Source organism: Dendrobates tinctorius, unplaced genomic scaffold (assembly GCF_039654945.1).
Source record: "Dendrobates tinctorius isolate UK_male_01 unplaced genomic scaffold, ASM3965494v1 ptg000545l, whole genome shotgun sequence".
NCBI classification, from domain to species: Eukaryota; Metazoa; Chordata; class Amphibia; order Anura; family Dendrobatidae; genus Dendrobates; species Dendrobates tinctorius.
The window spans coordinates 93,623-106,445 of record NW_027362203.1 but is presented as its reverse complement, the minus strand read 5'-3'; the positions used below and the strand labels follow the sequence as shown (position 1 = coordinate 106,445).

The following is a 12,823-nucleotide window of genomic DNA, read 5'->3' as shown; positions in this document are numbered from 1 at the left end:
ACACCTCGTACACACACGGCTCCGCTCCGTACACCTCGTACACACACGGCTCCGCTCCGTACACCTCGTACACACGCGGCTCTGCTCCGTACACCTCGTACACACGCGGCTCCGCTCCGTACACCTCGTACACACACGGCTCCGCTCCGTACACCTCGTACACACACGGCTCCGCTCCGTACACCTCGTACACACACGGCTCAGCTCCGTACACCTCGTACACACACGGCTCCGCTCCGTACACCTCGTACACACGGCTCTGCTACATCCACCCTGTAAACCCCTCCTGACCCCACACAGAAACTTCCCCTCATCCAGCACCATGACAACCAGCACAGCAGAGTCCTGCACACACTGAGGCCCCTGATCATGTGACCCCCTGACTCCTCCCCTCCTGTGACCTCATCACAGGTCCTGTGCGCACAGAGCAGCTGTAGAAATCTCCGGCCTCGGGGGTCTCACCAGACTTCGCTCTTTTCTTGCAGGGGCCGCAGTGGATTTCATCCGGGATCCATAGAGCTGAATAGAGGAGCGATGTTCCTTCACTCTGATGGGAATTGATGGTGACGTTTGTCCAACGTCCACGTTACCGAGTAAATCCCCCCAGGACTGCAGCCGGTAAAGACCCCGATATCCACAGGTGTCCCCTCTAATTGGGGGAAAGGGATAGAAAAGCCTCTTATCCCGAGGGGAAACCCTGTACATGGAGACATCGGCCTCAGATCTCTCCTGTCCTGTTCTTCCAGAAAAGCCTCAAACTTCTGTGTGTGACTCAGAGCTGAGATCTAACGGGAGAGAAGATTCCAGTGCGGGGAAGACGGGAAACCTTCATATAGACGGCCGGTGGGGATGGAGGCAGTGACCGACTCTGGCCACATCTGTCTCTAGAGCCGCAGTAGAAGATGAAGATGTCGTCCTCACCATGAAGGAGTTATTTCTCATGTCGCGTGTAATGAATATCTCCTGCAGTATTGCTAATGCCGATTCCAGTGTCGGTAATGAGACGAGAATTAGCGTTATGGAAGATGAGTCTATGAGGAACGTGTTCAGCTGCCGACTCCGAGGAGGAAACTGCTTGTTGTCTGTGGCCTAAATATATAGGTTTTATTAGTAGATGTCAGGGGAGAAAACTAAACCCTGTAAGATAATAAATCTCCTCATATGTTTCCCCTATTATCTCCAGTAATTGTATTATTACACAGGATTCTTATGATGTTACATCGGATCATCTTCTTCTCATTCAGGTCTCTACAATATCGGATCCTCTCAGTGAAGATCTTCTACAGAAGAGAATTTTCCTGATTTACCCATCAAGGATGGATATGGACAGAGACAAGATGGCGGAGAGGATGTTACACCTCACCCTAGAGATCCTCTTCCGTCTCACTGGAGAGGTGAGAGATTCTGATGATGTCACATTACATCATTCTTATCTATGGGAATAACAGATGGACAGAACTGGAGAGGTGAGGACTCTGGAAATGTCTGTAGTGAGATTTATTAATGTGTCTCTCCATAACCAGGATTACACAGTGGTGAAGAAGACCTCTAGTGATCGCTGTCAGGACCCTGTGTCTGAGGGATGGGGAAGACCCCTGAGCCCAATCACGGGGCCTCCACCTCACCCCCTGATCCATGAGGACATCAATGAGCAGAAGATCCTAGAACTCATCTACAAGATGATGGAGCTGCTGACTGGAGAGGTGACACTGCTGGGAATGCTGGGACATTATACAGTAACACTATGAAGGGATCGGGGGATGACGGTATCATTGTATGTGTCAGGTTCCTATAAGGTGTCAGGATGTCGCTGTCTATTTCTCCATGGAGGAGTGGGAGTATTTAGAAAGACACAGAGATCTGTACAAGAACGTCATAATGGAGGTTCCCCAGCCCCTCACATCACCAGGTAATAGACAGGACTAAATACACGCAGCCTATAATTATCTGTATGTAGAGAATGAATTCAGTCCCTGTATGTGTTTCCTCCAGATCTATCCAGTAAGAGGACAACACCAGAGAGATGTCCCCATCCTCTTCTTCCACAGGACTGTAACCAAGAAGATCCCAGTGCTCCTCAGGATCATCAGGTAGATGGAGAGAAGGTGTCAGGAGATCTCCCCTATGATGTGTAGACGGCTGTGAAGGTCTTGTGCTCAGTCTTGTTTTTTCCACCAGTATTATGTGTTTTATACTTGTGTAATGAGAACGGTGGAGATGGCAGGATTAGAGCTGATCATAGATGGGACTTCTCCATCTGTCTGTGACTTTTACAATATTTGTTTCAGGGTGAAGATCTGACCCATATTAATACTACAGAGACATATGTGAGGGGTGATGAGTGGTGTAAAGAGGAGATTCCCACATATGACTACCCAGGTGAGTAGTAACCACTGAATGCAGAGAAGTCACAGATTCCTCTCAGTCACCGGCTGTGGCTGCTTTATCGGTGGTGTAGTCCGGCCGTATTACCATGATCACCATTTTGCCTCTAGACCACAACATTCTCCTCCACCCAAAACTGTTCAAATTTCTTTGGGCATTGAAAGCCCTTTTCTATAGAACTTAGAACCTGGAGGATCCATCCACCTCAAAATGCTGACCGTTACCTGCCCAGATCTGTAACTATAAAGCCAAATGACAGCGTACGTAGAATGTGCTGACAAGATAGAAAATCACTTGAAAAAAAAATTATGATGGGCCTGTAAGAGAAAGCGGAGGGTAATGATGCTGTTGGCTTCCTAGATCCCTGAGATCTTATCGGATGAATCTCCGTTCTCTCCCTTCTGTGCTGCTGAATGTCTCATGGTTCCTAGGGATGAGCGAGTATACTCGTTAGGATTTGGTACTCGCAGTACTCCAATCCTGGCGAGTATTTCACAACTCTCCGCTCTAAGCTGTGCGTGGCTGGTGGCTGTAATATACATTTATTCCCGCCTGCAGGAGATGTGTTGGCTCCAGTCCTGGTGTCATGGAGTCACTCCACGTCATAAATTACATTGTTTTTGATCCTAAGGAATTCAGATTACTGCAAAATCTCTCCTGAAATGGGGAGCAATATTATTTTCTCTAATCTTCTGCTCCGGATCCATAGTAGCTCCAATGGTCCACCATAAATGAGGGCAACTCTGGTTTACTGTTGTGTAATCTGTATTTGTAGTTTTCAATTAATGAGATTCTCGTGATCTGGGGTGGGGCTGTGGGCGGGGCTGTGGGCGGAGCTTTATGAGGTGTGCTGATTACATATTCCTCTGTATTGGCTTATGACAGGTCGCTGATCCCTCACTGACCTGCCCCCCATTATTACATAATGCATATAATAGCATTGATATTATTCGTGATAATGCCTATAATATTGTGGCTATTGTGAGGCTTAGAAAAAAAATTACATCCAGCAAAATGTCACCAGCGGTGCCTGTCCAGTAACCTCTATCTCTTACTTTGCTGGTTGTCACTATCTTCTCTGCTTTCCATATCCCAAGGATTGCCTTGCTCATCGCCCTTTAACACCCTCACATGGAATCTGACCTTACACTGGGACCATGGTGTTACCTGCTATTCTGTGGTGTTAGATGCCAAGAAGAATAGTCAGGTAGCTGGGTCAGAACCAGAAGGACAGAATACAGAATCAGAAGACACAAGAGTAGTCAGTAAGGGTGGTTTCACATTAGCGCTTTTTAAGCGCACGCAAGGCCGGGGGTAGCTCCGCCCCCGAGCCGGCTCTCTGCCCGGCGTGCCCGCCCCTTGCTTGTAGCGCCGCCTCCTAGCGCACAGCGGCGCCTGCGATCGGCGCACCCTATCTTTAGCATAGGGTGCGCAGATCGTGCGCAGGCCGTGCGCTAGTTGCGCTTTGACCTGCGCTGCGCACTTTTGACGGTGCGCCGTGCGCGCCAAAATCCGAAAAGTTTGATTTTGGCGCGCACGGCGCACCGTCAAAAGTGCGCAGCGCATGTCAAAGCGCAACTAGCGCACGGCCTGCGCACGATCTGCGCACCCTATGCTAAAGATAGGGTGCGCCGATCGCAGGCGCCGCTGTGCGCTAGGAGGCGGCGCTACAAGCAAGGGGCGGGCACGCCGGGCAGAGAGCCGGCTCGGGGGCGGAGCTACCCCCGGCCGTGCGTGCGCTTAAAAAGCGCTAATGTGAAACCACCCTAAACGGGCCACGGTCACAGCAGGAAACAAATACACAAGCCGCAAGCTGAGCACAGAGGACTGAACCAGAGGGGAACAGCGCTGTATCTGGCAGATTCCGGCCATGTGCTTTGCGCTTTAGTAGGGTGTGGTACTTTCCAATTGGCTGAAGTAGGGAGCAGATTACTCCAGCTGGACAGCAGGAACAGATCCCAGATGAGATTGGACACACCATATGCAGAAGCCCTAATATAACTAAATGACAGAAAAACAGAATAGTAGAAATCCCCATAAAGTGATTCCATGTTATAAACTAATTCACTGATGGTTATAATCTATACACACGTGGTCAAAATTGTTGGTACCCCTCGTTTAATGACAGAAAAACCCACAATGGTCACAGAAATAACTTGAATCTGACAAAAGTAATAATGAATAAAAAATCTATGAAAATGAACAAATGAAAGTCAGACATTGCTTTTCCACCATGCTTCCACAGAATTTAAAAAAAAATGAAACTCATGAAATAGGCCTGGACAGAAACGATGGAACCCCTGAAAATAATGTGACAAAAGGGACATGATAAATCCTGGTGTGTCCACTAATTATCATCACAGGTGTCTACAATCCTGGAATCAGTGAGTGGCCTGTATAGAGGCTACAGATCCTCACTGTGCTGTGTGGTGACATGGTGTGTATCACACTCAACATGGACCAGAGGAAGTGAAGGAAAGAGTTGTCTCAGGAGATTAGAAAGAAAATTATAGACAAACATGTTACAGGTAAAAGTTATAAGACCATCTCCAAGCAGCTTCATGTTCCTGTGACTACAGCTGCACATATTATTCAGAAATTTAAGCTCCATGGGACTGTAGCCAACCTCCCTGGACGTGGCCGCAGGAGGAAAATTCATGGCACATCAAAGAGATGAATAATATGAATGGTAACAAAAGAGCCCAGAAAAACTTCTAAACAAAAGGTGAACTTCAAGCTCAAGGAACATCAGTGTCAGATCCCACCATCACAAAAATTTTCCTTTAGACCTAATTTTTTTTTACTTTCGTAAGGGTAATAGGAGAAAATGGACTATACATTTTGTTTTGCAATTTCTCCTGAGCATGCCTATACCCCATATTTCGGGGAAATCTACTGTTTGGGCACACGGCAGGGCTCGGAAGGGAAGGCACGCCATTTGATTTTTTGAATGTAAAATATGCTGTAATAATTAGCAGTTGCCATGTCGCGTTTGGAGAGCCCCTGATCTGCCTAAACAGTGGAAACCCCCAATAAGTGACACCATTTTGGAGACTAGACAGCTTTAGGGAACTTATCCAGATGTGTATTGAGCACCTTGAATCCACAGGTGCTTCACAGAAGTTTATAACTTAGAGTCGTCGAAATAAAAAAAATAACATTTTTCACAAATAATTCATTTTTTGCCCCATATTTTGCATTTTGATAAGGGTAACAGGAGAAATTGCTCCATACAATTTGTTGTGTAATTTCTCCTGAGATCGCCTATACCCCACTTGTGGGAGAATACTACTGTTTGGGCGCATGGCAATGCTTGGAAGGGAAGAAGCGCCATATTGGAGAGCAGATTTTGCTGGAATTGTTTGTAGGTGACATGTCAAATTGTCAGAGCCCCAGACGTGTTTAAACAGTGAAAACCCCCAACACGTGACTCCATTTTTTAAACTAGACCCCCAAGGAGCTTATCTAGATGTGTGGTGGGCTCTTTGAACCCCCAAGTGCATCACAGAAGTTAATTACGTAGAAACGTGAAAATAAAAAATCATATTTTTTAAAAAAAAAAAAAAGATCTTTTCGCCCTCCATTTTTTATCCAAAGGGTAACAGGAGAAATTGGACCGCAAAAGTTGTTGTGCAATTTGCCCTGAGTATTCTGACACCCCATATGTGGGGGTAAACCACTGTTTGGGCGCATGGCAGAGCTCAGAAGGGAAGGAGTGCCATATTGGAGAGCAGATTTTGCTGGAATTGTTTGTGGGTGACATGTCACATTGTCAGAGCCCCTGAGATGCCAGATAAGCATAAGCCCCCAAAAGTGACTGCATTTTACCAAATACTTCCCTGAATGAATTCTTCTAGTGGTGCAGTGAGCATACTGACACCACAGCTGTTCCATAGGAAATTATACCATTGGGCGGTGAAGAAAAATAATTACATTTTTACCACTAAAATGTTGTTTTAACCCCATATTTTACATTGGAAAATATATAGATAGGTAAATGGTCACTACACCCAGAGATGAATTCACAGAGGGGGGTCGTTTCCAATTCCCAGAAGGGTGTCATTTCCAAAATGGGGTCACTTCAGGGGGGATTCTGCTGTTAATGCACTTTGGAGAGCCGCTAAGTGCCAGAACAACAGAATCCCCCCTGAAGTGACCCCATGTTGGAAATGACACCCCTCTGGGAATTCATCTATGGATATAGTGACCATTTTCACTACATGGATGATTTCCAGAAACTCATAGTAGAAGTTTCACAGCAAAAATGTCATTGTAGTGCCCAATATATTGTGCCCAGCTTGTGTCTCTGGAGACCTCCCCCACCTACCCCCGGAAATTGTTAAGTCAGCTCTACTCAAATGTGTCTGTCACTAAATAAACCAAATGCTTGAATGTCAAAACAGTTCAAAAACGTGGTTCTGTGTGGAAGATTGTAAAGCAGTCATGGAGGCATAAGGCTGGCAGAGATGGGCATTGTGGGTAATAATAGCGGGGATCATGCCTCATTCCTCTCTTGGAACATACACGACATCGTCTCTGGGGGTTCTTTCTTGTTTCAGTTGCTGGGATGAGTGCAATAAAATGTCGCTCAGTGAGTCTTCTCACATCTTCACATTCTAAAGGATTGGCGGGGACAAAATTTTCAAAAACAAGATTTTCAGTGACCTTTTCCTGATAATCAAGGAAAGTATCTGCATTTCCGGCTTTTTTGTATAACGTAAAAGAATTATATGTGGCCACCTGAAACAAATACATGACTAACTTTTTATACCAGATCTATGATTTTCTTGATACCTGGTATGGTTGTAGAACCTGATCTGCAAGGTCCACACCCCCATATATTTGTTGTAGTCAATGAATAAAAACAGGTTTTGGAGTAGTGGATCCCTGTTGGTCTGCAGTGGCCCTTGTGGCATCTGTGTGGATCGAGCTCAGGATAAAAATATTTTATTTATCCTTAATATTAAGGGCAAGCAGCTCTCCATTGTGTAAAGCCCCTGACTGCCCCTTTCGGAACTTTTTGCTGACCAATGATTGTGGAAACCCCTGATGGTTTTTGCGAATGGTCCCACAAGCCCCTATGTTATGTTCAACTAGAGGTATGCTGGTGTAGTAGTTGTCAACATACAGATTGGAGCCTTTTTGTAAAAATTGAGTTATCAGCTCCCAAACCTTTTTTCCAGATGTCCCCAGATAAGTAGGGCATCCTGGTGGGTGTAGTTGGCTATCTTTCCCCTCTTAAATGTGAAATGCTGATGTGCATATGGTTGAACTCTCGCACATTTTATAGAGCTTTATTCCGAACCTTGCCCTCTTAGAAGGAATAAATGGCTTGAGGTGCAGACTTCCTTTGAATTTTACAAGGGACTCATCAATGGAAATGTTTTCTGTTGGGGTGTAGAGCTTTAAGAACTTTTCTGTCAAGTCTTCGATGATGGGTCTGATTTTGAATAGTCAGTCATGTTCTGGGGCATTTCTGGGCAGGCATTGACTATTGTCGTTAAAATGCCAAAATCTCATGAGCATTTCATAACGGGTCCTAGGAAGAATGGCAGAAAACATAGGGGTGGCTTGAACAGGGCGGTTGGACCAATAGGACCGAATGCTCGTTTTTTAAAAAGCCCCATAGCGAATGTCAGTCCTAAAAATGTTTTCATTTCTAGGACATTAGTTTGTCCATAAATGTGACCTAGCATAATAGGATCGTGGATTCTGGCTGATGAATTGGGACACATATAAATTTGTAGGACAATATGCTCTAGCTATCTGTCAGAAAGAAATTAAAAAAATAATTGTTCCAAAATTTTCCACCTCCACATTTATACCAGGAATGGCATTAAAATTAGGGATGAATGGAGTAGCCGAATCCGAAGCCTCCCATCTGGGAAATGCTACATCAAGAGGCAAAGCCCCTTGGACATTGGTGTGCGCCAATTCACGAGCACTAGGGACAGCGCTAGTACTGGGCATTGTTCCCTGAGTTGGAGACATTTCTCCAGAAGCGCTATTTGTCCTTCTTGTTGTACTGGTCCTTGTGTGTGAGGATGGACCAGAATCACTGCTCATTTCTGAGCTATCACTGTCGCTGCTACTAAAGCCCTCGAAATCCACATCGCCATCTGACACTGCACTTGCTTCGCTGTCAGAACATAAAAGTGTATAAGCCTCCTCTGCACTATAATACTGACGGGCCATTTTATTTTATTTATTTTTTCCATAAATAGAAAACTATGACGTGACCAAATTATTGGGGAGACAATTGAGAAAAGCCTAATTCTTTAGCCTACCTCTAACTTTAGGATAAACCTTAAAATTAACCCTGACTTTAGCCCCAACACTAACCCTAACTATAGCACTAACCCTAACCTGCCTTATCTGTTTTTTTACTTTATAGCACAATCGCTGACTGACACAGCTGTTGGCAGCAGCTCTTGTAACACTGTTTCTCCTCTAATCTCTCACTGACAGGAGATCTGAGGAGAAACAGTGTTTTTATGAGGCAGATCGCCCGGGAAAGTTCGCTGCTACAACAAACTCTCCTAGTGATTTGTCTCATTGGCTAGTGTGAGGCTGACGTCATCAGGACCTGAACCAATCAGGTCTCGATGCGCACGGGGTCACAGCAAGCGTTGTGTGGTGGAATCCCCTCGTTATATGGTATGTGGGGGTCCCGATGAGCATAAAACCGCTGACCGTAGACAAACATTGGCATTGCACAAAGCCCTGCTAGCGCCGATGTCTATCTACCGTTGGAGGTCATGAAGCGGGTACGTTAAGGGTACCATAGTTTCTGTCCAGGCCTATTTCATTAGTTTTATTTTTTTTTTGAAATTCTGTGGAATCATGGTTGGAAAGCAATGTCTGACTTTCATTTGTTCATTTTCATAGATTTTTGATTTATTATTACTTTTGTCAGATTCAAGTTATTCCTGTGACCATTGTGTGTTTTTCTGTCAGTAAATGAGGGGTACCAGCAATTTTGACCACATGTGTAGGAGGAGTGAATATTTTGACTCCACAGCAACTTTCCGTAAATTAACACGCAGTGGATGTTGGAGAGTGAAAATTACACATTTGCCATTTTCTTACCCAGCACATAGTGCCCAGATTGTGCTCCAGGAGACACCGCAAATTAAGTGGGTTATTCTCACTATAATATTGCTAAATACAGGGATCCTAAATGTTGTTTGCACACACTGCAAGACTCCGAAGTGAGAGCGGATTTTGCTGGATTGGTTTATAGAAACCCTGTTGCTTTTCAACAGCCTTTGAGCCACTAATAGTGTGGGAACCTCTGTTTTTCCATTGACAGATGATGGACCTGAGTGGGGACTTGTTTTTGTGAGATGAGAATTGGTATTATTTTCACCTACATAACATTGATTGGTTTCTTTTTATTCGATATTTGGGAGGCAGAATGAACCAACAGTTGAACACCGCACACTACTGGTTCATCCAACAAGGTTTTCTATTAGACGGTGAACTGTCATTGTCTTGGTAAATAATTAAAGTTTTTTACATAGCTTGCCATTTTTATGGACAGTTTAAGTAGAAATATTCAAAAATATAAAACTCAAGGATATTTTATAAAAAAATTTTTTTCTTATCTTAGCAGATGACTGTACCAGGAGATCAGAGGGACAGCTGACATCTTCAATTTTTAAATCTGATGATCTTGAAATCCTACAACGAACAACTGAAGTGATTGCTATTACTCCAGATATATCATCATCCATTCACAGAAAAGATCTGTCATCTGATCCTATGAAACAGGTCCCATCTTCTGATTCATTACTGACTACTAAGGAAAATCAAAGTCACAAAAGAGGCATTAAAAAACAAACTGCTCCTAAAGCAAAGAAGTCATTTTCATGTTCAGAATGTGGGAAATGTTTTAACAAGAAATCACATTTTGTTACACACCAAAGAACTCACACAGGGGCGAAGCCTTTTTCATGTTCTGAATGTGGAAAATGTTTTAACTGGAAATCACAATTGGTTAATCACCATAGAACTCACACAGGGGAGAAGCCTTTTTACTGTTCAGAATGTGGGAAATGTTTTAACTCAAAATCACAATTGGTTAATCACCATAGAACTCACACAGGGGAGAAGCCTTTTTCATGTTCAGAATGTGGGAAATCTTTTAACACCAAATCACATTTTGTTACACACCAATTAACTCACACAGGAGAAAAGCCTTTTTGCTGTTCAGAATGTGGAAAATGTTTTAACCATAAAGGGAATCTTGTTACCCACCAGAGAATTCACACAGGAGAGAAGCTTTTTTCATGTTCAGAATGTGGGAAATCTTTTAACAACAAATCACATTTTGTTACACACCAATTAACTCACACAGGGGAGAAGCCTTTTTCCTGTTCAGAATGTGGAAAATGTTTTAACCATAACGGGAATCTTGTTAAACACCAAAAAACTCACACAGGGGAGAAGCCTTTTTTATGTTCAGAATGTGGAAAATGTTTTAACCATAACGGGAATCTTGTTAAACACCAAAAAACTCACAAAGGAGAGAAGCCTTTTTCATGCTCAGAATGTGGGAAATGTTTTAACCAGAAAGGGAATCTTGATTAACACCAAAGAACTCACACAGGAGAGAAGTCTTTTTGATGTTCAGAATGTGAGAAATGTTTTACTCAGAGTTCAAATCTTGTTACATGTGAGAGAATTCATACAGCAGAGAAGCCATATTCTTGCTCAGAATGTGGGAAATGTTTTAAATGGAAAAATAAATCTTGATTCAAAGAACCCACATAGGGGAGAAGACTTTTTCCTGTTCAGAATGTGGGAAATGTTTTAACCGGAGATCACTTCTTCTTTGACATCAAGTCACACAGGGGAGAAGCTTTTTTCATTTTCTTAATGTGGATAATATTTTACTTGGAAATCAACTGTTAATAAACATCAGAGGCATCACATAGGGGAGAAGGTTTTTTTATAATGTTGGAATAGTTTTAATCAAAATTGAATCTTCTTAAATAGGTTGTCTCTTGTCATTCCTCATGTTTGTTGACAAAAGGAAAAAAATAAACTTTATTACTTCCAAAAGTAAAACTATATTCCTAATTCACCCCCTGAAGGTTAGTCAATAGGTGACTAATAGAAAAAACATATATCCCACATCTCAGTATATAGGGTGAGGAGATGTATACACACTCACTCTCCAAGCCTCTCATTTCTACGACTCATCAGGAGACTATTTAATATTGACCTATATCCACGCCAGACTAGACAAAATAAAAACTAAAATCATGCATCATGTTATCTGATACAGTCAGAAAACTAGCCACATATCGGCAGATCCCAGACCTCAAACTATATACTGTGTAAGTTTATAAGCCACTCCAGTGTCAGGAATAGATAGTATGTGAAAATACAGTATAATTCTTGTGTTTTTCTCCTATAGGGACTGCCCTAGTTTGGGATTGTAACAGCTGTTAATTAGTAGTGCAGACAAATTGTCCTAGACCAGTGATGGCGAACCTATGGCATGCAGAGCCCTCTCTGCTGGCACGTGGTATCACCTCATCTGCAAGTGTCCTCGCTCCAGAGCTGCAGCTTCCTGCCTCACATGGCAGTCAGCGACGCGGCTGGATAACATCATCATTCAGCTCTGCAGCCGCTGTGCTAGTGAGGAAGCTTCCGGCGAGTGCGCGGAGAGGTGTGTGTGTGTAATGATGGGGGAGAGGGCAATGATGGGAGTGATGGAGAAGGCAATGATGGGGAGAAGGCAATGATGGGAGTGATGGAGAAGGCAATGATGGGGAGAGGGCAATGATGGCAGTGATGAAGAAGGCAATGATGGGTGTGATGGCAATGATGGGAGTGATGGAGAAGGCAATGATGGGGAGAGGGCAATGATGGGAGTGATGGAGAAGGCAATGATGGGAGTGATGGAGAAGGCAATGATGCGGGTGATGGGGAGAGTGCAATGATGGCAGTGATGAAGAAGGCAATGATGGGGGTGATGGCAATGATGGGAGTGATGGAGAAGGCAATGATGGGAGTGATGGAGAAGGTAATGATGGGGAGAAGGCAATGATGGGAGTGAAGGAAAAGGCAATGATGCGGGTGATGGGGAGAGGGCAAAAATGGGTGTGATGGAGAGGGCAATGATGGGGTGGTGAGGAGGAAATGATGGAGGTGGTTGAATGAGCAATTTCTACAATAAGGGGATCAGGATGGGGCACATTTCTACATGAAGGGGATCATACAAAAAGCAAAAAACACAAATATCCTGAACTAAAAAGTAAAAAATACTGCAAATAATGCATAAAGGTAATAATAATAATAATAATAATAAGGGTATTTAGTAAACATAATTTTGATCAAAATAATGTACAAGCCATCCTGCCACGTCACGGCAACCCTTGTGGGACAGTCCCTACTCTAGTATTTAAAACCTTTTCACTTGCCAAGT

General features: G+C 43.7%; 1 protein-coding gene across 1 annotated transcript; it reads left to right on the top strand.

The window, feature by feature from the left end:
• Nucleotides 1–2,288: 2,288 nt before the first annotated feature.
• Nucleotides 2,289–11,319, top strand: LOC141078369 (uncharacterized; the record flags this gene model as incomplete). Its single annotated transcript, XM_073565116.1, has 2 exons — nucleotides 2,289–2,379; nucleotides 10,001–11,319. Coding segments are annotated over 2 exons (1,068 nt in total), but the record flags the coding sequence as incomplete, so codon positions are not given.
• Nucleotides 11,320–12,823: the final 1,504 nt, after the last annotated feature.